Source organism: Gobius niger (assembly GCF_951799975.1).
Source record: "Gobius niger genome assembly, chromosome: 6".
Lineage (NCBI taxonomy): Eukaryota > Metazoa > Chordata > Actinopteri > Gobiiformes > Gobiidae > Gobius > Gobius niger.
Genome location: NC_136857.1, coordinates 15,560,260 through 15,588,221, shown reverse-complemented (window position 1 = coordinate 15,588,221; position 27,962 = coordinate 15,560,260). Strand labels below are relative to the sequence as shown.

General features: G+C 40.8%; 1 protein-coding gene across 2 annotated transcripts; it reads right to left on the bottom strand.

The window, feature by feature from the left end:
• Nucleotides 1–36: 36 nt before the first annotated feature.
• Nucleotides 37–27,962, bottom strand: plcg1 (phospholipase C, gamma 1). 2 transcript variants are annotated; one of them, XM_079558553.1, is made up of 33 exons: nucleotides 27,644–27,962; nucleotides 26,509–26,797; nucleotides 20,990–21,142; nucleotides 19,923–20,016; nucleotides 18,838–18,885; nucleotides 17,063–17,147; nucleotides 16,879–16,962; nucleotides 16,430–16,452; nucleotides 15,124–15,193; nucleotides 14,949–15,044; nucleotides 14,380–14,498; nucleotides 13,964–14,049; nucleotides 12,353–12,473; nucleotides 10,263–10,431; nucleotides 9,993–10,115; nucleotides 9,772–9,873; nucleotides 9,422–9,609; nucleotides 8,710–8,910; nucleotides 8,514–8,633; nucleotides 8,258–8,438; nucleotides 8,102–8,179; nucleotides 7,933–8,036; nucleotides 7,759–7,852; nucleotides 7,605–7,677; nucleotides 7,039–7,202; nucleotides 6,834–6,930; nucleotides 6,504–6,728; nucleotides 4,999–5,147; nucleotides 4,666–4,780; nucleotides 3,112–3,273; nucleotides 2,933–3,021; nucleotides 2,080–2,351; nucleotides 37–2,005 (listed from the first exon to the last, which is right to left on the bottom strand). In XM_079558553.1, exons 2-33 carry the CDS (start codon nucleotides 26,723–26,725, stop codon nucleotides 1,963–1,965), a joined length of 3,945 nt encoding a protein of 1,314 aa, XP_079414679.1. In that variant the 5' UTR covers nucleotides 26,726–26,797; nucleotides 27,644–27,962; the 3' UTR covers nucleotides 37–1,962. The 2 variants fall into 2 exon arrangements, with proteins under 2 accessions (XP_079414679.1, XP_079414678.1); XM_079558552.1 differs by having other exon boundaries at nucleotides 37–2,008; nucleotides 27,644–27,961.

Genomic DNA, 27,962 nt, shown 5'->3' with positions numbered 1-27,962 from the left:
AAAACAAACGATTGAGCCACGCAAAGAGGACTTTAAAGCAGTAATTTTATTTACTTTCAGGCTTGAGTATGTTTTATATGAAAGGCAAAATTAAAACAATTACTTTTCCTCTCCAGAGTTTTAGGCACATTACACAAAGGCATTTGTAAAATTAGGCGTTCAGAAACCAAATGTAGACAAAATAAGACACGGACAGACTGCTCACACACAGGGGTCCTCTGAAGTCCAGTTGATTGACATCTTCACAGACAGTGTGCTCAGGTCGCTTGGACTGTCCTGAGCAGAGGGACCAGGGTGGGTGTGCAGGTGTTGCGATGCCGCTGGTCATGTGAAATATGTGGCTGAATAGTGATGTACAAAGACAGAGGCACATGGACACAAGCAGAAAGGTTAGCAGTAGAAGATGCAGCATTGGAGGGAAAGCATTCTACAAAGACCATTTAATTGAAATAACCAACTTTGGGAGAACTCCAACATGATGATAAACGATTTGGGGGAGAACCTGCATATTCTCTCCCTTCCCTGCTAATATTTCACACAATAATACACTGTATGGCTTAGTCCCAGTGTATAGACAACCACTGAGAGAGAATACTGAGTTTTACACATTAAAGTCGTCTTAAACCTCAATATAGACAAAAGGTTACATAGTACATACAAACTTGGTCAAGACTTTGATGGCCCAGACTAAAACCATGAGATGGTCAAGCACCTTAGCCAACTTACCCAAAACACACAGGGCAAAATGTAATAATACCAGGAAGGTTTAGATGTGAATCAACATAATGAGCTTCCCAAAAGCTATCGTAATGTCGTTTATCATAAAAAACAAAATACAAATTTATATTTTGGGTTTAAAATTCATAAGTGAAAAAGCATGGGTGAAATACTTAACAACACAGATGCACAAAGTTAAAATCAAATCCATGGTCATCTGACACTTTTCCTTTTTTAAACAATGCAGAATAGTTTCTGCAAATCCAGTTACGATTGAATGCGGTCAGATTTTACATTCAATAATATTAGTTACATTGAGTTTCATATGCGCCTACAACCTTTGGGTTAGTTCCTGATGCTTGACACACTCGTGTTACACTGATCATGATGTAGAGCAGGACAGGAAATGAAGAGAAATTAAAAATGTGAGAGACTGGCTTAAAGGCACCTGCAGTGCAGGGGAATGATGTGCAGTTTTTTAGGAATGTAAGAAAAAAAAGCCTGTTTCAAAGTCTGTACAGAAAATTATATGCTGCCGTCTTCCTCACTAATGCTGCAAAAAACAGGCTATAAATTGCCTAAAAAAAATTAAATAACCTCCTAAATCAGCACAAACTACAATGGAGGCACAAAGATTAACAATGAAACAACCGTACAGAGCCCTCGTGTTTTACACATATACATAAAAGTCACATTATGAATGTTTAACTGTTTAAATAATTAGAATATTAAAACATGGAAAGAGGTGCTCTTTGAGAGCAGGTCAGCTGCTGCAGCTGTTCTCTGGACAACAGCAGGAATAAATACAGTATATACTTCTATATTCAGATCCGATAAAATGAGTAGAGCAAATTTATATCAGTTTTATACTGCTCTTTCCTCTCTCTGAACCTCCAAAGTAGCTGATGTGCACTCCTCTAACAGGGAGAGGGGGCCACCCCCCACCCCCCCCGAATCCCAAAGATGGGACTTTTTCCGCCATTTTGGTCTTGTAAACATCAGTCACTTCTTCGTGTCTGCAGGATGTCCCACCTCTGTGTTTGAGCTGCTCCTCAGGAGAACAGGACACCGGGCCGGGCTGAGGCAAAGAGGCTGTTGGTAGGGCTCTGGGCGGAAAAGGAGAGCTGCCTGAAATGTAGGCCAAAGCGATGGTGGGCGTTTCCATGGAAACAGTGTTCACAGCAGTCAGTGACATCATCAGTACGAGTGAGGGGGGTGCAGAGACAAATCCTGATTGGCTCGAACTCAGACGCGGTTCTCTCCACCCACTCGGGCCCCGCGCAGCATCCTGCTGCAGACACAAAGACACAGCTTCAGGATTCACGAGCCAAACAACTCAAACCTATGGCTTATAACTCTCACCTTCTGTTCTGCGAGTCCATGTGATCCAAGAGTGACTGCTGGGACAGGCGAAAGTCGTCCATCGGGGACTGGTAGCGGGAATCGAAGGAGCCCTCCCTGCCTCTGTAGCCAATGGCCTGGGCCTGAGCAGGGGACTGTGGCAGAGGAGACATAGAGGAGAGAGAGGACACTGAGCCAAACTCCCCCATCCGCTCCCGGCCCACATGAGACGCCAGGGCCACAGGCGAGGTCCCCACACTCACAAACGGGCTCAGAACCTCCCCATTTTCATCCTGAAGGGAATGCACATGACAGTGGTTAAAGTTTTGCCATTTTTAGTGTGATTTGAACTCTGATATGATTCTCTGTGAAATGCAAACAGTTTGTTTGAAACAAGTTTCTCTTGCAAGTGAGACATTAAAGAGACTATACAGAGTTTAAAAATGTCAAAATTATGTATTTTCCTCCCCCTACATGTTCCAACAATGTCCTAAGGTGTAGAATGAGCCCAGACTTATTCACCACAACTGCCTCTAAAATCCTGCACTGTCACTCAAAATGGTGTTAATTCGGGTCCGAAGTGCCGTCATGCACGAGCTTAATATAGAAGCTGCAGTTACACGTATGATCTGAGGTGGCAGTAGTGAGTATAAAATGGCGAACTTGAATCTAGCCCCTTTAAGTCTCAAGGGACAGACGTGTATAAATAAAGGATGAAAAAACAACCCCTTTGACAAAACATCCCTTTATGTTGCAATTTGGGGATAGAAATTCAGATTCAAGATAATTAAATAATCCCTTTATTTCCACCACGCGCACACAATCAATTATACAGTACATTTATGATCACAAAAAGTATGAACTTGTGTCTTACCCTGCCTCTGATGATCTCCATATGGACCAAAAGTGAGGCCAACTCTAGATCCTCGTTGAAGCTGTTCTTTAAAGGTACTGACCGGTAGCCTAAAGGGACCATCATAAAGCATTTGATTTATCTTGAGTTCAGAAGTATTTATACTCCTCTAATATTCCAAAGAGATTATTTTATGTTACCTGTCTTGAGACTCTGAATGGGGAATGTGGCCTGAGCCAGAAAATTCTGGTCATTGAACATGTCGATTTCATAAACAACAAAGCGCAGAAAGGCAAAGGCCGAGTTGCCCACAGTGAACTGGAAAGGCTTCCTGGGCCAAGTGGGGTTCAGGCCATTGTCCGCTGTAGAGATGAAAAGAAATAAAAGTTTTTATCCATGGACAAAGATTGAATCCAGTGTAAAGCTCTATAACACCAAGTACGAGAACTGCAGATTAATATGATCTGTTTTTCCATTCTAATGTAAAATATATGTGAAATAAAAGAAAAACATACTGTGTCTAAGTCATTCTACACCCTCAATAACATGCTCAATGTGGGGAATATACATTTATCATACATCAAGCCACAACTTGCTGTTCATAACAAAACCATAATAATCCAAGTTTAACTGTGCACCATTAAAATCAGCCAACACTTTGTGATATAAGCGGTGCATTTGGCATAAATGTTGCCTGGGACCTTGTGTTAGACGCCCAAGAAAATCCAGTTATTAGACTCCAGTCTCATTTTACAAGAGTTTCCATCCAGTGATACAGTGTTGTAAATGGGCCAAGTGTCAGCTCCTGATAATTAGTTTTTAAAGTGATAGTCTGAAAGACGGCAGGGTAGCACAGCAGTTAGAAGGGCCCTGGTTTGATTCCCACCTGGATGGGGCCTTTTCTTCCAGTTTCCCTGACCACTAAAATATGTACAATAGGTTCCTCCAGCCAGGTCATGTTAACCATCAGCCAGCTCTACGGGCCCATCTCCATAAGCAGCGCTCCCGTAAGGAGCGGGTTGCCCCAGGAGCATCGAAGGATGGGTCAAATGCAGAGGACAAATTTAAGTATACTTAACCTTAAAGGTTTTACAAATGTCAAAGATTGCGTAGAATTGACTGCCTGGGCCTGCAATTTGATATAACTCAGGTAAAATATATATTAAATAATTATATATTTTTTCTAAAGTCACTCCCTCAGCTGATCTCAGCAACCAATCAGAATACCCGGTGCCATAACTTTGATCAATGAGACGAGCGTTCCTGTGAGCCGGCCGGTCAGGTCCAATCATGAGGGGGAGGGAGCTTGATCCTTTACATTTGAAATGTATCCTCTTTTTTGCAAATTAGTGGCTTTCACGTCCATTCATACGATCAATTTAACTACTATTAGTTTATCTCTTTCCACTACAAGTTCATAATTTTATGTTCCAACTCAGTCATGTTTGTCCCAAAGCTCAAAAACCTCACCTTATTTTGTTAAGAGAAGATGAGGGTAATAATTAGTCTGCATTGTTGGGTCTGCATTTTTTATGTTTTAATAACTTTTCTAAAAGAGGAACATTCATATCTATGTTGGCACTTGTATCATCATTTTCGGCCCATTTGCTCCTCTACTAATCATTATTGTAGTAGTAGTACTACTAAGCAAAGCATCAATTCAACACTTTCTAAGCTTTTTTGCCTTTCCCTCAGTGACAACTTCCTACTTATCTACAGTGAGATTTGAAATGACATGAAAACAAACCAAGTACCTTCAGAGTCGGTTTTTTGCTTGGCACTGTCGTACTCCGCCCCACACACTTCAATCTCAATCAAGGGACAAACTATTCCTCGCCCATGTTTTGGCAAATGACGAGCTCCCAAAACCTAGAACAAACAAATGGCATTTAAGTCAGATTATCTTTTCAAAGGTGCAGTTGGGCACACGTAAAAAAACAATGATTTTAATATTAACAAATGAGTGAAAATATATTAAAGAGCAAGCACACAGGTAGACACAGTGGCTAACTAATTTGCCAGTGATGATTCCCACGTAAAGATTAAATAACTAACCTTCACCTGGATAATGATAATAATACAATAACCTCTATTTGCAGGGTGACGGGGTCCACGCCGCGAACTGTGTGTCTGTCAAATGGGTCGAAGTTGTCATCCCTCATGATCGGTGGTTGGAGCACATATCCACAACGGCCATTCAACATGAATAAGGCCTGGTTCATCTGCATTGGTTTATCTACAGGACAAGGAACAGAAAGTTTAAACATCTATAAAAGAACAGAACAAGAACCGCCGCATTGCCAGACTAAACCCATCCGTTTAAGCTGCATCGAAACCAAAAAAATTAAACCTCTTAACCCCCACCTGACCGGAGACCATTTTCTCCAGTTCGGCTTTACCCGAGGCTAAAAGCTTCTTGAACAAAGTGTCAAATCGAGCGACAGAAAAGTGCCGCAAAATAAACAATAACGCAATAAATAAGTGTGAAAAACGGACTAAAAAGCGTCAAAAAGCAATTAAGAATGCAACAAAAAATACGACCAAAAGGCGGTGACAACTCAACAAAAAAGTCAATCATTTTTGTGGGTCATAGATTTCAAATGAGACGTTACTATGGCCTATAGGCTGTAAGCTCCAGTTGAGAAGCTTTCAGCATTTGAAGAGTTTAGTGGTGCTAGGCTAGTGCTAGGCTAGTGCATGCCTATGGTAACTAGTAGCCTGCATTAAAAACACTCACCCAAGCACAGTGCACCTGAGGCAAATCACTTATAACACCAGACTACCGATATAAATGTCTGTGTTGACTGAAGCATTTTTGAAATATAATCATTTTGCATTTGAAAGAACTTATATTTGAGCAGCATCAGCTTCCTGGTTATAAGCTATGCAGTGGCGGAGTGATCTGCTACGTTACCGGATATACAGTAGTTGTTTACCTGCGGCCGGCTTTACTACACGTGGAATTCACAAAGGAGCTTTCTACAATTCAGATATGGCAACGTTTGGAGGACTACCAAATGATTTTGACGAGGTTTTTAATGCAGGCTACTAGCATAGACATGCGCTAGCCTAGCACTAGCACTATGACTACTAAACTCTTCAAATATAAGGACTGCATAAATTAAAAAAAAAACATATACAGTATATCTCCAGAAATTAACAACATTCTGGATACCTAGGAAATGAGGCTCTATCCCTTTAACTTGAACGAACCTCAACTAGTCCCAGACTAAGTCAGGGATAAAACCCGGGCTGGGCTGTATGAAAAAGGTCACTTCCAAAACATATAAATGAGCGCAGACGAGACATTGTTGTAAACCTCAGCTTAACATAATAAATCAGTGCTTCTTATTTGACCTTTATCTAAGCAGGAAGTCCCACTGAGTTTTCCGAATTTAGCACACAAAAAAAAACATCCCATGTTATTCCTATAAAGTCAAAACTATGTTGTTATACAAGATTGAATAATTAAAAAGCCACATCTTGTAATTGACATTTGAGATGAATGTGATCAGGATTCTATCATTGTATCTCAGAAGAAGCCAGTGTACCTAGAGTTCTATAAAGCCAGTGTGAAGAAACAACGACCCACCTGCAGTCTGGAAATTGAGTGCCACCAGTTGAGACCCACAGAGCCACATGGGAAGAGGGTCGTAGTTGGATGAGTCTAGTCTTTGGCCTCGTGGGTAAATCCGGGACAGTTGCAAACGATTGTATTGTAAAAACTTCTTCCCCTTGATCTTGTTGACGTACTTCTCTGCCTTTGTTTCGGGGAAAGATGACATGTCTCGGAAACATGCCCGCTCTGTGCCGATCTCTGCAGAAAAAAGGCGCCACTATTTTAAGTTTTTGTCGCTTCCTTTTAACTTTTGAAAGATTCAGACATTAAAACACAATTCTAAATGAATTATAAAGTGCGTACTGTCTTCATCAAAAGGCACAGGTCTGCAGTAGATGACCAGGTCAGATAGCTCCAGTGCAATCTTCTTTCTCCTCTCCATCATCTTCCCCTCCTCCAGCTGATAAACATACAAACATATACAAACATACATAACCGCAGTCACATAACGAAGTGGGACATTGGGAATAAACAGCTGTCAGCAAACCTACTGCATGTGTAAATTTACCTTGGCCTCCGAGGTCATCGCCACCTCTCGGATTTTCAAAACCCACTGATTGAGTTCTTCTTGACTGTTGGCTGCGACATCCAACACTGGACCGAGTCGCATTGAGGGATTCGGTGCGAGAGAGAAGACATGCTGTCGACTTCCTTTCCCGTCCGGCCTTATAGCTAGGAATGAAATAATTTCTTTAATTGGCTTTGATTGGTCAAAAATACCGGATTAATATACAATAGGAATATGAATTTCAAGTTTAATATTGTTGTGTGCAAGCTTGTTTTCATAAACACAGTTTAAACATCTGACCAAAAACACAAGCATACTGTATGAGAAGACACAGCAATGTTTTAGGTTTACCACTAGATGGAGCCAGAAGCCTAAATACCACTTGCAGATACAAACACTGTCCTGATCATTCAACTTTGTCAGTCAGGGACATCCAACATTTATTTACCTCCTTTATGTCCTCAATCGCTAAATTCTCTGGACAACTAATGCTTTTGAGTTGATGGCTTCAAAAAGGGGTTCTCAACAGCTAAATGTGCAGTGTAAAAGTGAAAAAAGCTGCTTACCGATGTGACAAGACGACACATCGACACTTCCCCTGAGCAGATCTCCCAATGGACTGTTTTCAGTTACCTCCTGCTGAAAGTGTTTGTTTATTTTGGAAAATCCACACACCAGACAGAAACGTGCCCAAACCATTAGTTAGAAACTCTTTCTTACTGCTCTGTCAGGCTCTGCGGCTGTCGGACTGATTTCCTCCACGTAGTTTGCAGGAAACCACAGCTGCTTCTTTCCCCCACAGTCACCTTTCCACCTGAATGAAAACAAACACATGTGGAGCAAAAGATAATGTAGGATTACCATGGGACAATCAAGTACCACAGGGTCACTTACCAGCCCCCTTCCTGTTTGTCCACGTTGTTGATGATGGCATTCTTTGTGAACGAGAGTTCGTCGTCTCTCTGAGCTTTATATTCGTACATAGCTTTAACAGTGCACTATAAATGAGGGTAAATCATTAGTTGATGTTTAGTTATACTCTTCACATTAACAACTTCCATACCTTAAAAGTTGGCATTTCATTGGCCTCAACATAAAAGCCAGGATTCCTCCCTTCATACAGTGATCCATAGTCAGGCTCCTAAAAAAATGTAGTGCAAGTCAGTATCACAAAACCTCAACTATTTATGCATATTATTCGATGTTCAAATGAACACACAGCAGTGCCAATCTTCTCCAGCGTGTCCTCGTTTATTGGATAACGGAGTTTCATTTTGCGATACAGAGGGTGCTTCTCGTAGTAACTGATGAGATCCACAAGGCTGTCGAACTCTGAGGTGCCCAGCACCACAGTCTGTCCCTCCTGCTGCACACGGCAGTGCTTTATCTTTCCCTCCGCTCTGTCCGGGATAAGCACACACAATGGTCAGGGAGGTTTTGTTCTGGACAACAGTACAATGTTAAAACCACTTTACCTGAAGGAAATCGCAAATGAGTTTGGTTCAGCTCTTTTTCTCACAAGGAAAGCCCCATCCCGAGGCACTCTCATCAGCATGTTTTCAGCATGGCTCCTCGACAGGTTAGCGTGGTACCACCTGGAACAAAAACTCAGCTATAAAATAGCTGGATAAACAACAATTAATATTATCAATAACCTACATTATAACTTACTCTTTGCTCTCATGAGCATTGGTTTGTGGCACTGGTTCAGTCAGTTTCATTTCAAACTCATTACAACGCAGTGCCACCTGCTGGTAGTGTCCAATAAGGGCATAGAGAGTGTCAAATACTAGATTGTCTGTTAGGTAGAACTTGGGAGAGCCAGCTTCCTGCCGTGAGTGGATTCGACAGTGTTGTACTCGGCCAGAACGCCTGGTGGAAAAATCAAATAGTTTCACATCATTTTACTGCATCATTAATATTTGAAATTATTCCATCCATACTGTGTACTGCAGTTTACAATATATGCATGGGCTTCAGTAAACTTAGGGGACAGCCACCATCCTTTGTGCGGTTATGCATAACATCAATAATGGGGGGGAGGGGGGTTATTGACAGATTCATGTTAATACTGTGGTCATGTGAAGTCCCTACTGTATCTGCAATTCAAACTGTCAGGATCAGAAGGAGTTTGTCAAAGGAAAATACATGACTTTGATTTAGTTGTTTCTGAGTAGGTGAACGTATAGAGATAATTCCACCTTATACATCAATGCATTTAATGGTTTATTGTATTGTTTATTTGGTAGGGACAGTGCATGTTAATGAACACACCACACAGGACTACATTTATATGATGATGTGTTTGAACAAAAGGTTTGGTTCATGATGAATTTAATATTCTATTGTTACATTTTGTGACACCCACTTCTTTGAGGCTTACCAGAAGGACAGGGTGTAATCCCCCACAAAGGTCTCGCTCTCACGGACCAGGAAGGACCCGTCAGGAGCTCCCGTTTCCAGGCAGTACTCCGACAGCAGTCGCTCTGCGATCTGCCGCCCATCGCGACCTGCGCCCAGTTTACCGTGAAACCACTTTTCTGTCACGTGTTGGTCCACACCGATAGACACCTGGAGCAAAGGGTCAGTTTGGAGTTACTTTCACTTGTCAAACACACTGGGAATCAGGAGGTACATTCATAAATCAAGCTTTAATATTACATATATTTAGGTCTATTTTATCTTGATTTAAGCCAAGTGAGAGGTCAAATATAAGTATTTGATATTACTGACCTCCCTGTGCTCCTCCTCATCATCATTGCCTTGATTGTTGGAGGTCTCTTCAGAGTAGTAGATCTTGCTGTTTGTCAGTACAAAGAAATGCGGGTACCACTCCTACGGGACAAAACACACACTTCAAACACAACAGAAACTGATGCTTTGATGTGTTGCTAAAAACCTTTAAATTTTCAATTCCTTTTTTTGTTATGTCTCCAGCAATGAAGGTTACTCACGTGGTTGATTGGGTCCTCCAGATACAGGATCCCGTTTCTGATTGAGTTGCTGATGTCATTCTCAGAGTATGGGGTGGAGGTGGACACTTCTTCATAGGCACTGCCCTCTGCAAGTTTCTTATGCTGCAACACACGAGAATAGGTTTTTAGGGTCCAGATCAAAATAGACCTCAGATCCGATACTGCGACAGCTTCAATCACTTAAATAACTGAAGTAAACAAAATTGTCAACTCAATAAATCTTATATATGTAGCTGGTGAGGTGCGGACCTTGATGAGGATCTTTCTTTTGAGCTGATTCGGGGAAGGGAGGCCGTCTGCCGCGATGTCCACCGCTTTGGTCAGGAGCATTTCCCCAAAAACTTTCTTAAAAAACGTGGCCATGTTCCTCTGCTGCACAATGCTACAGTGGTCCTCAATGGACAGGATGACAGGATAACTGCAAGAGAAGAGTCAGTTTAGTGTTTGCATATTCAATCATGGTGTAAAGAGCGACAGTAATGGTGCATACTCTTGTGGACGTGATTCACACAGCCTATAATAATAACATATAACTTAAACATGAGACTTTTTCTCATTTAGAGCCATTGTAGCCTTGTTTTTGGTACTTTTTTTTAAACCTCTTAACCCCCGCCTGAACCAAGCACAGTTTCTCCAGTTTGGCATCACCCTAAATCTAAAAGCTTCTTGAACGAAGAAGAAAACGCAACAAAATTTAAAAAAAGTCAAACGGTGACCAAAAAGCGATGAAAGTGCAACAAAAATGTGATGGAAATGCAAAAACAAAGCCACAAAAAACCCACCATAAATGAGATGAAAAAGAACATGAAAAAAGTGGCAACAACTCAGCAACAACGCGAGGAAAACAATCCTTTTGTGGGTCTTTCAAATGAGGTGTTACTCTGGCCTATAGGCTGTAAACTCCAGTCGAGAAGCTTTTAGATTTGGGTAAAAGCCAATCTGGAGAAACTGTGCTCGGTTCAGGCGGGACTTAAGACACAATTTGATGTGATACAGTATTTTTTCTTGTATTTAAAGTAATAGGCCCCCGTTTTTACATACTGAGATATGTTCTTACCTTTGCTTTGACAAGTTCATTTGTACCTGTCTGGTACAAACACATCATAGACGGCTATTTAAATATGGTTATGTGAAGTGTTGCACAATCCAAGTAAAGCTACACAAAATTAAACAATGTGGATTTTGTAAGTAGATAAAAGGGGAACTATATTGTAAGGCGGAATAATACGAGGAGTAGTTCGACATCTGCACAATAAAGATAAATAAAGATATCACAGCGCGGACGTCGAACTACTCCTGGTATCATTACGCCTTACAATATAGTTCCCCTTTTATCTACTTAGAAAATCCACATTGTGTAACTACTATTTTGTGTAACATGTAACCATATTTAAAAAGGAAAAACGTGGAAGAGCTTGGTGCTGTGTTTACGTGACTGAAGGCACGTGTGAAGACCAGACAGGTACAAATGAACTCGTCAAAGAAAAGGTAAGAACATATCTCAGTATGAAAAAACGGTGGCCTATTCTTTTAATGGAACACTTTGTGGTGAAATAAAAGGACAGTCGCACACCATGAAAAACACAGGCATTTTTAAATAATATTATTTGTATTTTTGTCAGTTTTCATCATATCTTTATTCTCATTTTACGTTTTATTTCATTGAAAAGCACATGTCACCTTAAGTGTTACAAAGAGCTCTATAAATTAATGCTGCTTGTTTCTTACATGAATACCACATCAATAAGTTAACTGACGACATAAACTCATCTTATAAACAACATTAATTTGATGAGTTGTATTTTAGGCGAGGTAACAAAAAAAGAGAAATGTGTTCAAAGATGGATGGATTCCTCAGTACGGCGTGTTCAAGGTGTTAATTAGTTATCAAAAACAATGACAGATTTTCATTAATTGTTAATGGAAAGAGTCTCATACAAACCTCTTAGCCCCCGCCTTAACATCTTAAAAAAAGATGAGGACAGAACAAAAACACTTCCAAAATGTGACAAATACATGGCAAAAGAGTGATGAAAAAGCAACAAAAAATCAACAAGAAAGTGGCCACAACAAAATGACAAAAACGCTTTAAAATTTGCGCCGAAAAAAGTTACGATCAATTTAGTAGGTCTTTCAAATGAGGTGTTTCACTGGACTATAGGTTGTAACTGTTTAGATTTGGATAAAGTTGAATGGCAGAAAATGCGCTCAGTTAAGGCGGGGGGTGAGATCATATGTGATTTGCTGAAATAATATCTAACGCCTGATCCACTACGATCAGGTTGGTAACATCTGATCTGGAGCGCAGAGCATGAGATGGTAGAAAGGGATTCACTCACTCTGATGTGACAAACGCGTGCTCTTTGATGGTGTTCAGGACGTCGCAAAACTTGATCTTTGTGGTGAGGGTGTGTCCGTGGTAGATCACTGGCATGCCGTCTGGACCATCCCAGCAGTCCACTGAAAAGATCAAAATGTGGATTACAGTACTCACAGTAGAAGATATTATATCATCTATGTTTGTGATCGCTTTCTTGCTTCCAATACTGGGGGGTTGAGTATCTGCCGATACCTGATATTAACCGATAGCAAGAGACATTATTATAACATAGTTGAAAAAAATGTATCCTCTTTTCTCCATTGTCAGTAAAGACTTTTTTGTTGTTGTCGGTTATCTATTATCTATTAATAAACTGCATTAATGCATTAAACAAGAATCTTCTATGACTAGCTATAAGGTTATGAACAACTCACATAAACTGATCTGATCATTACAACTTGCGCATAACTCAAATATGTTACTCTTTAACAGAAGTTCATAAACTAAAATATAAACATTTTTTAATTCATTACGCTATTTTAGGTGATCCAATCATAACGTTTGTCCCAGCCATGATTAGTTGACTATAGCATTAGTATTGTGCCAATAGCCGAGCATGCTATTGCTAGCTAGCTCAGAAATATACCAACTCTAACCAACTCCAATTCTCCAGGTTATTAGCTTCAAAATGACATACAACATGTCCACATTCACTCAGATTTACTTGGTGAAAGTTGTTGTGCCAAAACTGGTATCAGTATCGGATAGTCGATTTACGATTCGATTTGATTCCTCCCCTATTTAAAACAAAATAACTGCGAACTGTAAATATATTTTTAATATATATTTGGTATATCTAATTATATGTGCATCAACAAACAAAATTGCAAAGGCAACCCCTTTCTCCAACTGAAAAGTCACTGTGCAACAAAGATTGTTAAACATCCAAATTATTTATACTGTATTTGGATTGAGCTAATAAAAACAACAAATCATCCGTAGTTGGGCTCAGTTCTTCTTAGCACATTTGTACAGTAGAACCTTCTTCCTCTGAGCAGAGGGCAGAGAGCTAAAATCTAAAAGAATAAATAAATAAATAAGTAAATAAAAATTAAGATCTAAAAAAATTCAAAGAAAAAAAAAGTCTCTCTGAAGAGCGCTGGGCAAGAGGGAGAGAGGAAGAGAGCAGAGGTATGCCTAACGCGAAGTCACACAAAGACCACCAGACCCGACCCGAACCGCGGGGTCCACGGTGGAACCCGCAACCCGCGCATCACTAATATGTACATGTACTATTCTATTGACCTTGGATAAGGACAGAGTTTGCGTACATGTGTTGTGCAATGTGTGTTTACATTTCAGATGTGAAATGACCCTAGCACTTTACTGTAATCCAGGTCTTTTGACAGAACCTGCTTGACTGGGCGCCAGTGTAAAGACCATATTCCACAGTCACTGTTACACAAGTCTGTCTGCATAAGGGGAGTGTCGTCTGCATCAAAAGCAAGTCACTGAAAAGGATGTGAGGAGGTGTCTGGAAGCCTATAATTGCTGAAGATGAAAGTAAAGTGGTGGTGATACGATCTCCTGCGGTCTAAAAGTATGCCGTGTTTGTTATGAGTCTACCCACGTTCGATGCAGCGGCAGCCCATCCTCAGACAGCGCGCATACGCCTCCAGGGACGACTCACTGGAAAACTGGTCTCCCGTCAGGTAGCTAAAAATAAAGAGGGCAACGTCATCGGAGTATGAAACAAAAACAAGCGCATCTCAGACGAGGTGCAGTTCAACAGTGGGAGTTTGAGCGTTATCCATCAAAGTAATTGGAGCAGTTTTTTTTACCACCAGGTGGTACCACTTAATAAAATGTTTGACCTTCCAAGCGCACGCAGGCTGAGATCAGGATCAATCACAACTAAATTGGGTGTAAAAGGGTGTAAACCATGTCTAAACCAGAGAAACACCTTTGGAGAGTATTAACAAACATTGTCCATGAACGAAGCTAGCTAAATAAATGAATAAACTATTATCCTGGAATAGTACTCACGTGTTATGGGACGAGGAAATCCAGTAGTGGGACAGGGGGTTGTTCATGTTGTCAGGACGCACCTGGTCTAAGGATGAATTCCAAATGGTGTTCTCTTTGGAAAACAGGTAGGTCAGGAACTAAGTCCAGCAGAAAAAGGGAAAGATTGGTGATTTTAGGGTTGTGGTCAGGATTAGGCTCAGTTATGATACAAAGCGTACAAAGTTTATACGAGAAAGGGCACAATGTAATCAATTAAATCACTGAAGCGTATTTTATGTATTACTTAATGTACTTATTTTACTTTAATTTGCTTTACTCTAATGGTTTCCTCAGCCGCTAAGCATTGGCTTGTAGAGGCTTCCTCTACCCCCCAATCTTTGTTCAACCACAAAGTGCTCCCTTCTCTTTCACACTGGTGCTACACTCAACAAACATCTGTGTGGGCTGTAGGCTAAAAAGGGGGACATCCGTGGACCATTTTTGAGCATTTCCCTCCTACACAAATAACAGAGGGGTATCGGAAAAAATCTATCATTTCTAAATAATTTACATACATTTGAAAGGGAAGGAATTGAGTGGGATTGTACCTCTTCTTGGTTAAAATACGGTTGCTCAACTTCTCGCAGTGGATCTTTCAAGTAACCGAACATAAAATCTTGCACCTCGTCTGTGGCCCACGTTTCCTGTAAGAACATGAAGTTTGACAAGTGTGAGAGAAATCATGAAAAATGTAAACCGGTGTGAAGGGTTTGAGATATTTACGTTTTGATGTTCAAGGAAAAAGTTCTTGAAGTCGTCAAGAGAAACCCTCTGTTCTGGCCGATCGATGTATCTGAGGGAGGCAGACGTATCATAAGACACAGGAGAAGAGCCAGATGTGGTTTAATCCATAAAGGCCACACAATATGAGGAAAACATGGAGATGTTTGAATTTAACATTGCACTGATATTGTTGTCACTATATTGAGGACGGCTAACACACATTTTAATCCCCACCTTAACCGAGCGCGTTTTCTCCAGTTCAGCTTCACCCAAATCTAAAAACTTCTCGACTGGAGTTTACAGCCTCGAGGCCCATAAAACGCCTCATTTGAACGCTAAGACCTACAAAACTGATCAAAACGGATCTTTTTCCTTGCGTCTTTTTCATCGCTTTTTTTGTTGCTCTTTTGCAGTGTTGGGGGTAACGTATTACAAAAGTAACAAGTGACAAAAATATATTACTTTTTCAGTAACGAAAATAACATATTATTTACTGAAAATACCGGAATTTATTAGTCATTACAATTCAAGTAACACACTGGTGTATAAGATCTAAAGTTGTCTGTAGCTAAGTCGTCAAAGCAGAGAGAATGGGGGAAAGAGAAGGAAAAAGAAATCTTTGACTGCAGTTGTGCTTGCTGGCATTACTACTATTTTCAGTTTATATTTTGCCAAAAGTAACTCAAAGTAGTGCAACTCAGCTACATTTCTGAAACAGTAATGTGTAATATTACATTTTTATAGCTGTAACTTTTAATACAGAATATATTACAGTTTTAAAGCAAATTGCCCAACACTGCATCTTTTGTGGCAGATTTTTTGTCTTGCCCCTTTTCTGTTTGCTTTTTTTTGTGACTTTTGTATTGCATTTCCATCACATTCTTGCATCTTTTTTGTCGCACTTTCATCGCTTTTCCTCACTTTTTGTTACTTTTAGATTTGAGTAAAAAGGGACTATACAGAGTTTATAACTGTTAAAATTATGTATTTTCCTCCCCCTTCATGGTCCAGCAATGTCCTAAGGTGTAGAATGAGCTCACCCTGTTCACTGCCTCTAAAATCCTGCACTGTCACTCAAAACATCATGCACAAGCTTAATATAGAAGGTGCAGTTAGACGTATGACCCGAGGTGGCAGTAGTGAGTATAAAAATGGCCAACTTGCATCTTGCCCCTTTAAGAAAAAATGCGCTCTGCTAAAGTGGGGGGTAAGAGGTTAACACAGTATCCCCATTAAACGTAATCAAACAGCACTCAATCCAGCACAAACTCGACAAATGTCCCCCCCTTGTGTCGTCTGATCATACCTTTGCAGAGGCGGGATTTCCAACTGAAAAAAAAAAGAGAACAAACGCAACAAAATGAGCAAATAAATTGGCTAAATGCAGCGTCAGTGTGCGTTACTGTCTATGCAGATGACGCATATAGATTACTAAAGGGGGAAAGTGGAGGGGGGTCCAGGGCAGTGAGGTCATCCATTACGCGTGACCCCAGCCAGTCTGTCGGCCTCTCTTCCGCTCTGCGTGTGGCTGTGCACTTTTATGTGTGCGCTCTAACAGCCTGCACCGAGAGGGTTTAGTGGTTTTTTAGCAGACTCGTATTGATCTGAAAGCCATTTGAGAATACACCAACTGGGAAGGGCATGGTGGGGGGAGGGGGGGAAAGGCATTCGGGCATCACCATCATCATCATGGCGGCCCAGGAAGATTAGCAGGCCTGGGAGTAAGAATACTTTACAAATTGCAGTTTGACTTACATTTTTTTGCGCGTCGAACATGAGGCTTCGATACAGGTGAGCGAACTGACTGAAGGAGACGTCGCCGTTTCTCATCTCAGAGTCCTGTAAAAGCAAAGTGTTCATTAACAAAAGAAAGAACCATTGAAGAAGAGTTAAAAGAACAGGTTTGGACACGCTGGGTGTTAAAAAAACAGGACGCTACCGGAAGTTTCTCCCGAAGGAACCTCATGTTGGGCACCCTGTAGTTGACCTGGCTCAGCATGTTCTTTAGATCCTTACAGGAAATCCTACGCACACACAAAAAAGACAGAAAACATCACACGTAGCATCATGTAGATGTTTATACTTGCTACTAATCTGTAAACGTTTGAGGAGGTGACTTTTACTTTAAACCTTTTTTAGTAGTTTTTCTAACTGCAGGCCAAACAAAATTTATTTCACATATAAACTTTAACCTGGAAAACAAAGAAATTGCCTAATCTAGTGATGCGTGTTTAATTGATGCACTGATTCAATGTCTCTCTATGGAATTATAGGGGAAATTGTAAATTCATAGGTCATTTTCGCACATTGCATTTCTTCTGACATTGCTGCAACTAGACTCCAAACTTTACAGTCTTGTACTTAATATTTTAATGGTCTGCTCAGATGGATTTACCCAATACCTAATTCCTAGCTTCAAGAAACAAAATTATGTTTTACAGAGTAACTTAAAGCAGAACTAAGTAACTCATGCCCCTAGAGGCCACAAGCGCCACTGCAGGTGTTGTAGCATGTTGCGTTTTTTTACTCATTGTTTGTTAAAGTAAATACTACGCTGACAGAAAAGACAAAGGGAGAGAGGGATATTGTACATCCAATTACACAATGGAGATCATTTTTTTCGCTCAAACTTGGCTGTAAATACTACTTAAGTGGCGCTAGCTCGCAGTTAGCTTTGCCTGTTAGCCTTTTAGCTTCTTCTTCGTGATTCTACTAGTGTGTTTTGCGCCTCTGACCCGGAGGCAGGAAAGTTGCAATTATGGTTTCATGACCGGGGAGACACCAAGGGGAGATGAAAGACCCCCAATCGTCTCATTAACACTTGTATTACCCCCAGAGGAACTACGAAAAGGATTTATTAAGGTAAACAAGTTGCTTAGTTCTAATTTAAAGCTTATTCAGAAACCAAACATGATAACCAAAAACCTTTGTAAAAAATATGTAATTAAAATAAAACCATACATTTAAACCTGGCTCTATATTTGCATATTGAAATTATAGGCAATTTCGACAATTTTAACATACATTTCCCCATGATAAGATATAATAAGGACTTAAGTGATGCAAATAGACAGGAAAATGTGCAATCAAGTAATAGTAACAAGAGCTATCTTATATTATGAATATACTATGCTTTTTAAAAGGGCAAAAAATAAATACGTACATGTATATAAATTAACACAAAATGATTAAATGAAAGAAAACTTGCATTACATTACGTTTGTGTCAGTATGGGAAAGGTTTCAAATTGATCTGTTAAATAACAGATGTATCCTAGTTTTTTTTCCTAATAATCACGCACCCCTAACCAATGGCATTTGAAAGGTATTTTAGCTTGGAAACGACAACAGAGACAGCCTTCCATCCTCCGTGTGTTTCCTGCAGCAGGAAGAGGAGCTGTGTGCAGCTGAGAGCTCAGTTCCTTCAATAAACCTCAGACACCTCACGGCTGAGCAGGAAGAAGTACTCTGATACTAACAAACAGCATTACTCATGTACAAAAAACAGACTTTGTTCTTGGAAAGGTCTTTATCGAATTCCTTAAATTATTCCAATACTTGAGTAACAGTATCTCGTTACTTTGCAATGCTGTGTACCATCCTCGAGTGGCCTCATCTGTTACTGCTCTGTGGTGGGACACACACGGCCTCTAGACGAGGCTCAATCTAATTATCGCCATTTCCTGTGAGGATGATTCGATCAGGTCTGACTTACCTATCCTCTCGGTTACGATCCACGGCGTAGAACTGCTTACGTAACCACCTGCAGAAGAAGAGATGAATGAGTCAAAAACAGTGCAATTAATAAATGTGTTGAATACAAAAATAATAATAATCAATAACTATTATAAAAAGTTAATGCAATATATTTCAGTCCTCTCACTGCCCTCTACTGTTCTGACTGAAGGAGAACTGCAGCTTCATTAATAAGCATGATGTCATCAAGTGTGTCGAAAAAGTAACGGAATATTGATATATTGTCAAAGCCCCATTGACCAGTGGTGCTCAGAATGCTGGTGGGATGCAGGCTCCCTGTAATGCTACACAGCAGTCTTTAGAATACGTGACTTTTTTTGGTAAATATTTCATTAAAAGTGTATTGCGAGCAGGAAGCAGCACAGGCAGGTGTCCCTCCTCTTTGCTGTCTCTCTTCTCATCCCCTCCCTCGTTGTTCATAAACATCATGCTGCACAACACTTTTTAGGCACTAATAGGAATCTAACAGCTTTATTCAGCCACTGTGAGTGACACTGTCCAGAGAGAACAAGCATATAGAGATAAACCAGTGTTACACCGGTATCAAAGCGCTGGCCTCTCCATGCTTCAGAAACGTGACCAATAGTGCAGCACGTGTGTGTATATGCGCTCCCCCTGCAGCAGAATCAATCCCAGTCCCGTCCCACTCCTGCATGTTATTAATGTAGCTCTTTAGATGCACATTCAGGCTCAGAGGCCAATAAAAGCATCAGTAAAATGTGTCTACTGAAATAATCAGGGCTAGTACAGCCACACTATTTGTCTAACCAGCAGCACTATTTAAAGAGTCTTTCAGGCAGATCCAGTTCCATCCTCATGCTGCACACAGCTTTTATCACGCACAGAAATGAGCGGCTGTGGAGTTTTAATACTTTTTATTTTAGCCTCATCCAAAGTCATCCCATGACCCACGGGAATCATCTATAGCACATCTCACAAACATTACCGTCAAATTTCAAGCAGGAGGATGAACCGGCAATGCGGACAACTTAAATCCACATCCTGAGTTTGAAAACCACTGACCAGTATTCAGATGCGTCTTACCTCTCAATCTGAAGTGGTGTTGGGGATTTCAGCGTATCAGCCACAAGCCCGTTCAAACCCTTAACCCACATCGTCATCTCTTCATCAGAAGTAGCTACAAGAAAGCAAACACAAACTTACACATGTCAAAAGGCAAGGAAAGTTTATTTGTAGAGCACTAGTCACACGCAAGGCCTTTCAAAGTGCTGCAAAGTTACATAAAAGAAGGCAGATAAATTCAGTCCAATATGAAAATTGATTAATAAATTACAGTGAAAGCAAAGAGTGCAGATAAAATACTTTCAGTTGTCATATGCGCAGGTAAAAAGTTTTTGTTTTCAGCCTGGATTTGAACATTGTCAGAGTTGAGGACTGTCTCACGTCCTCATGAAGATTCAGTTCCAGATTTTAGCTGCATAAAACTGAAACGGAGCCTCACTGTGTTTAGTCCTGACTCCTGACTCTGGGAACCATCATGAGACCCCTCCCTGAAATTATCAGGGCCCGCGATGGTTCATACGGCTCCAACATGTCAGAGATATGCTTTGGTACTAAACCATGAAAAGACTTGTACATAAATGTTTTTCTCTGAGCGACAGGAAGCCACCAGAGCACTGGACTAATATGCTTGCATTTCCTGGTTCAGGCTATGAGCAGTAGCGTTCTGGATGTACCGCATCATTAATACATAAAAAGGACAAGCTTTGTGAAAGTTACTGTTTTAGATACACTTGATGCCTGCCTTGAGGAAGCTTTATGGATGGACAGCAAGGGTCGGCATTTAAAAATGTGAGTTCAGTTTTTTTTGTTTTTTTTTAAATAACTATCTGGATCAATGGTTTGGCTAAAAATCGCAAATATGTTAAGCGTGTTTAAGAGATTCCCCTTTTTGTCTAATCGATTCAATGTGTCGTAGCTACTCCTTTGTCAAACCGAGTCAAACCGCTCCAAACCCCAGAGTGGAGGGGTACCCTGGCTGGGGCAGCTTGGACCTCTTTTATACCCTAAAAATGTTGTTTTATTTGGAACTTTTGTAGTTATACTGACTTCACTGTGACTGGACGTTAAGAAGCTATCGTTGCATGTACCTGCCAGGCTGAGGGACCTGAGGCGAAACTCTGTGCCGTACAGAATCACAAAGCAGTGAGCTTGGTCCAGCCGAGCCGTAGAGTCCTCCACATATCGCTCAAAGTCCCGGGACTTCTGCCCAGGACGGACCTCCTTAATTTCTCGAATGTCAACTACAGAGAGGAGGACATACAAAAATTAGTCATATACATTACAGATATCACAGTCACGGAAAGACAATACCAATGTGAATTCAGACAAAAAAAGAGGCCTATTTCAAGACATTCGCTACAGCCACTTTGAGAGAGCAATTTTATACAAGGCAGTTATTCTAATTTACTGCAGTTACAGACCAACAGAAGGTTTCGTCATCATTGTAGTGTGCTATAGACTGGTGCTATGTGATTGAAAAAAGCATAATACCCCCTCTTTAACCCAAGTTGTCAGATAAAAAAAAAACTCAAAACATAAAACAGGAAGGCAGTGGTAACATTTCTCCAAGTGGTGTAGAGCAGTGGTTCTCAACCTTTTGGAGCCGCGACCCCCATTAAAACAGTCGAAGGGGTTCGTGAGAAATCGGAACATTAGCCTACATAATTCTTTAAAAACAAAGAAAAAAACAAATGGCTAAAATAAAATTCATCACATTACAAACATATAAAATAGCACACACATTCGACTAGAAAATATTATAACATACGCTAATGAAAATATGTATATTTCATCTACATCTGGCGACCCCAAATTTGTCTCGCAACCCCCTTGGGGCTCCCGACCCCCACTTTGAGAACCACTGGTGTAGAGGGCCTCATGAAGGGCATCTACTGTCTGGAACGGTTATCCATTTTTGTAAACTTCCCTTGCCATCCAATCCCAAAGGTTCTCAATTGGATTTAGATCAGAGGAACACACAGGATGGTCCCAAAGAGTGATGTTATTCTCCTGGAAAAGTCCTTTGTCCTGTGGGCATTGTGTACTGTGGCATGTAGAAAACATCTCAGGTGGATCTATGTGTCACACCAGTAACGCTGGAAACCATCAGCACCATCAATGGTTACATTTTTTCTCTGATGAGAAAAAAACATTCTTCCCCCTTTTAATGTCCTATCGTTCAAGGAGACGAGGCCTGAAGACGTTAATGTTTTGATGCCCTTCAGTCGCAGATGCCTCTGACGATTATTGGGCTGCTCCATCGTTGATCGTCCAGTGTCTGGACAATCCTCCGGCTCAGAGCTGGTACATTTTTTGGGGTCTTCCACTTGACTATTTTGTTCCATAACCCACAACTGGTCTTAAACTTTTGACCGGGACTGTATCAAAACAAGAGTCTCTGACTAGGTGTTACTGTTATTGTGAGGCCTAGTTGTTGAATTCTCAGCTCCTGCTCTTCTTCCTGCCTCCAAACCACACATCCTGTGCTTTTGTCGCCTACACGCCACATGTGCAGCAGTGAAGGTGAATCTCTGCGAAAACAATACCTACATTTTACGCATTTGTCACCTTTGGTCATAAAAAAAGAATACTTTTTTTTTTGGTTTTTCATAGGGCTGGAACAGAAATGGCCCGAACAAGGCTCATCTCTAGGACAGTAGAGAAGCTCTTTCTATGTATTGCCAAACTATACAAAGACTCCTCTCAAATATTAATTAATATTTAAGCAATAAAAAAAGGACTTAAAAAATCAAAAGGAAAACGTAACACATAATGAGTTTAATGATCAAAGCAGAAATTATGTACCTGCAAGAGTATAGAGTTAAATAGATTTTATAGTTTTATACCCATAGTATTTGGGAATTTCATGATGATTTTTTTAAACTGATTCAACCAAACTTTTAGGAACAAGCTACTTCTGACACAAACAAACCCACTTCTTCTCAGTTGCAGAAGTTTGAAATGAGCACGGGTTGGAACAAGTCTGTCAGTGCAGCGTTTCAGCTCAATTTTCCATGTGATTTTACCCTTGCACAAAATCTACATTGTTTGTAAACAAGCTGTTCCTGTAAGTCCTGCTAACAAGCAATAAAAGCTTGACATCACTGTGCAAAGCCCTGGAGAATTACGGGAGTCAGATGCAGGACAGCGCTAATAACAAGTTTGGGACAGAGATACAAAATATGACAGAAATATGAAGTCAACCATTCAAGTCCAAAAGCTGATTCAAAAGAAACAACCTTTAACCGCAACACATTTGATACATAATTCATTATCGATTCATTTAGTGTCCTTGATTTCACCGATATACTAATGAACAAGAGCAGATAAATCCAAAAAACAAATTGCAAAAGTAGACAATATTATGCTCTAGTTCTGTCCTGTCCTCGGAACAAAGTATCCCATCTCCGTGATGGGTCTAAATAGCTCCAGTATGACCATCAACACACAAATTCACTTTCTTTCAAATTATCCGGAGAATTAATTATGCAGTGCTTGACAATTATAACCTCCATCCAGTATACACCACACGCAACAGGTTTTTCTCTAATAAACCACAGCCTGCTTCAGTCTTAGTTTACCAAGCATGTGCAACAGTGGATCAGCATCAGAGATATGTGCACATTTTTAACTCACACAGACAGCATTGTCTCTTGGGGCCCTAATTCTGTAATACGTGATGCAATTTCAAATGTTCAATGACGTGCGACATGCTCACAAATGGCTGAGACCTCAAGATAGGTGTGACACGCTATTTAGTACCTGTCTTGATAAAGGATTCCCGGAGATGCTTTGCAATGATTTGCATCCTCAATAGCATAACCTAATATTATGATAAAAAGCAATTGTCTATATTGCACAGATGTTAAGTCCAAGTACCAAGTATAATCTATAATCTATCGTTTTCATGTTGCAGAATGAAAATATTCATGTATTATCCAAAACAAATTAACCAAAACATGGCATTCTTAGAATTCTTTAGAACTTTCCACATAAGGCATGAATAAAAAAATTACATTGTAAATCACCATCTCAGCCTGATTCGATTTTGTTTTTTATTGGTTTTATATATATAGCCAGTAGCTGGCTGTGTGTTGCGTAATGATCCTGTCCTGGAAGACAGGAGCTGTATGAAGACATTGGAGAACACTTTGCTGGAGTTCAATGTCCAGTGCTGTTCTGAGAGCTTTTGAGGGTTCTGTGCTCTGTAGGTGCGAATTTATCAACAATTCTGCGAGCTGGGCTGATAGTGCCAGCTCAACAGAGAAATGGGGCCACTGGCATTTAATACATAAGCGTCTGCATTGCTGTATTAATTCTTCTGTGATTTTACTCAGAGGCAATTTCTTTGACCAAAGCTACATCAGCCACTAAAGGCAGCACTGCCGTTTGTTTGATGCCTTTGAAAAAGAGTAATCTTGCCCAGCTCTTTAGTTACGCTGCGTCATTGTGCACAGAGGAGGGTCATGGTTAAGGTTTACTTTATTGTTCCTAAAGGGAAATTTGTCCTCTGCATTTGACCCATCCTCCGATGCTGCTGGGGTAGCCCATAAGGAGCAGTGCAGCCAATGGTCAGAATCACCTGACCGGAGGGTACGCCAACCTTCGCACCAGTGCACGTTGATGTGGGGTACGGCAGATGCATTGGTTATAACAGGTCTGTCATGTGCCCCATGACGACGTGTTAAGTGGCACACAGTGAGCCTCAAACTGCCAAACATGAGGAAGATGTTCCCGCAACACCTTTATTTCTGATCATTTAAGAGGCAGTAGAGATGAAAGCAGTCAGGGCTTGAACAGTAGAGTGAGCCCTCATTTATAATGTAGAACAGAGTAATAACCATTTCCTCCAATCCATGCGTCCGGATGGTTCAGCTGTAGCCAAGATGCTGTGCGTTCATGTACTTTCTCATTCCCCCGGATAAACTCAGGCCCCAAGTTACTCTCTCGCACCCCCGACATAGTAGGTTGGGATCCCGTTGCCCTATATTTTTTTCTTCTAAATGCTCCTTCCTGGGCTTAGTGGTACCAAGCAAGGCAGTGTGCCCCCAGTCATTCTGCCTATAGTGGCCGTCGGCTCCGCCTGCTGATGTAGCTGTGGTCACAGAGAAAGATGCAGACTCTTGAACGTAAAATGCCACTGGCCCCCTTTCTGTATTAAGGTAGCACCATCAGTCCAGCTCGCAGAGTTCACATCTACAGCACAAAACCCCTTATAAACACACAATAGCAGCACTTGACATTAAACTTGACAATGTCTTGAAGTACAGCTGTTTAAATCAGCGCGTTTCAGAACGGGATCATTATGTAGTGTACAGCTAGCTCCGGGTGACCCAAACAAATAAAACAGGTTAAATAAAAAATAAAAAATAAAGTGTCATTTTTCGATTGAAGCGTCATGTTTGGGATTTTAATTTGAAAATGGATAAAACATACATGGACACTTTCATTCTGTAATTTGCAAAAGATTACTTGGTACATGGACCTTAAATGTCCACTTAGTTTTTTTAAAAAGTTAATTAAAATAAAAAATGTTATATTTAGCCCTTGTATGGACCTGTATTGACCCAATGCTATGACTGTGTCAAAAACAGCTGCCAAATTGTTCCCAAACGGCCCGACACTTCCAGTAAATTCTCCCATCTTCTATTTCTGAAGCTTAATGAATTTGACTTGAGTATCAGGTGGCGGAGATGAGCTCATGGTGTGCATAAAAGCTTGAGTGTATAGAAAATGATACTCCTCGTCATCTTGCACTTAAAAAAAAAAAAATGGTTCTGCTCTTTTCTGCTGCAGCATCCGGAGCAGACCACAGCTGTGTAAAAAGGAGCATCCTGCTTCACAAGAGTCACAAATGGCAATCGGTCCCATTTACTGTACGTTGGTACAGTGGCTGTGGGTATATCTGATAATGACTCTCAGTCAGCTGACTGGCTTTATTATATGATCCTCCAAATCTCTATTATACATGAAATGTGGCACGACTTTTGCCCTAACAGCCAATAAAAATAATTAAAAAAGAAAGAAAGAATTGGCGCATATACAGCTGAACTACAGCATTTATGCAGGATTACCTGTAACACTTGACCCCATATGCTTCACAAGACTCATTCAATCCCTTTTGGTGCTCAAGCTGCCTCCGTTACAAAGCATATTGCCTTTAAAACAGGTGGGGCTAAATTTCTTCTGACCATTTTTCAAACATAAATTATTCTATTAAGTTATACAACGCAAAGTTCCAAATAAAGCATTTACAAATCTGAAAGAGGAGTTTCTTAGGTCTTGTGATCCTTTCCACAGATCTACAACTCATTTTACATTCATTTTGTATATATTACTTTTGTGAAACAGCAGTTATTTGCTCACAGTATTAATACTTTAATACTGTTAATGCTTCCAGGTTATGACACTACCCAATGTAAATATAAAGAAAATGGAATGAACACAATTTAAAATGTCGAGAATTATCATTGAAAATGTAAAAAAACATTTTTTTTACTGTAGGCAAGAATTATTTTGGAAAATACTGAACAAAAGTGACCAAGGGACATTTCTACCACTTTTTACGCTTTCACCCAGTGTACACGAGTCTGCTTTCGGTACTTACTCTCTCCCTCGATTTTATCCGTGCCCCTGGTCCAGACAATAGTCCTGGTTTCAAGTTTGACTTGAAAAGTCCTCCTCTCAGGACGCTGGGACTTTTTGGAGTAGAAGAGGGTGAGCACAGTGCCCAGTTCCAGGTCTCTGTACAGGTTGTTCATTTCGGTGTCGTTGTCCATCCACGGGACGGGCCCATTGGAAACGAGGCTTGAAGTCCCAGCCATGTTCACTTCCACCGTTTGTTAAGCGTTTCCTCTTTAGAACAATCTGCTTGGGCCAGGCCTAGACAGGGATACCTACAGCAGGAGCAGAGGGGAAACCCATGAAAAAGCTATTCTTCAGTGTGCAGCGAAAACACAAGGTTGCATGTGGGTTACAAGTCAAGTAATCTGGTCACAACTCCAATTTTTAAACAGGCAAGTCCAGATAAAATCTTGTATGAAGAAGGGTATTTAATCCTGTACATTGAAGTCATTTTCCACATTGGTGAACACATTTGCTGTAAGCCAATAGACATTTTGATCATTTATTGGGCTGCCAACATTCAAAACATAAAAAAAAAAAAAAAAAAAACACTTACAAGTAAATTAGAAAGGCAGGAGTTAATTGAAAATGTGCTACTTCAGTTCTTGTAACTAAACCAGTGTACATCATGTGACATCCATGGAATTAAAGTACGGATTGTCACAGGGAGTAAAGTGTCTCAAACTGTCTCAATCTGTAAACAAAGCAATTGTGTTGCTAGCTAAATGTAAGCCTACTGTCAAATCACCACAGTGCAACATCTGGGGAGTTTAACTTTCACCCCAACAACTACAGACAGGCTTAGCAGAAGACTTATCCACTGGAAATAACGCACGGACCTGGGGACAAACCACACACATTATGAGGATCGTAGCTGGTACTGAATGGTAGCGCAGAGGTAACAAGAACCGTCTGTTCTGGCTATTTTCACAGCGTGTAAACGGAGTGGCTAGCTTTTGCCTGGGCCAGAGGACAAATAATGAAGGTTTTCCCCACAACGTTAGCATATAGAAACGGCGCTATACTTTGCTAATAATTGTGTTTCAATCTGTCATTACGGAGGGGACGATATTTGATGAAAAAGATGTGAAACAACGCGTTTGGGGTGCTGTACTCACCGCTGCAATCTCGGCCCGAGCGCACATCTCCCTCAGCTGAAGTCCTGCTCTGCTGTTTTCCCTTCGCCTTTTCTCCGACTCCACTTCCTCCAAAAACCAGGACTGCTCCCGGGATCAAATCATGGCCTGCTGCGGGAAATGAGCTGAGGTCCCGGCGGCTGTGTTCCCCGTGTCTTCTACTGCCCTGCGGCCGTCCATAGAGAGAAACGAGGAGACAGCGAGGGCCGTGGAAAGAGTACGCAAGTTTGTGCTCCTGTGTCGGGTCCCCAGTCTGAGCGCAGGCCCTTCCCCCAGTGCGCACCACGAGCGTCAAGACTGG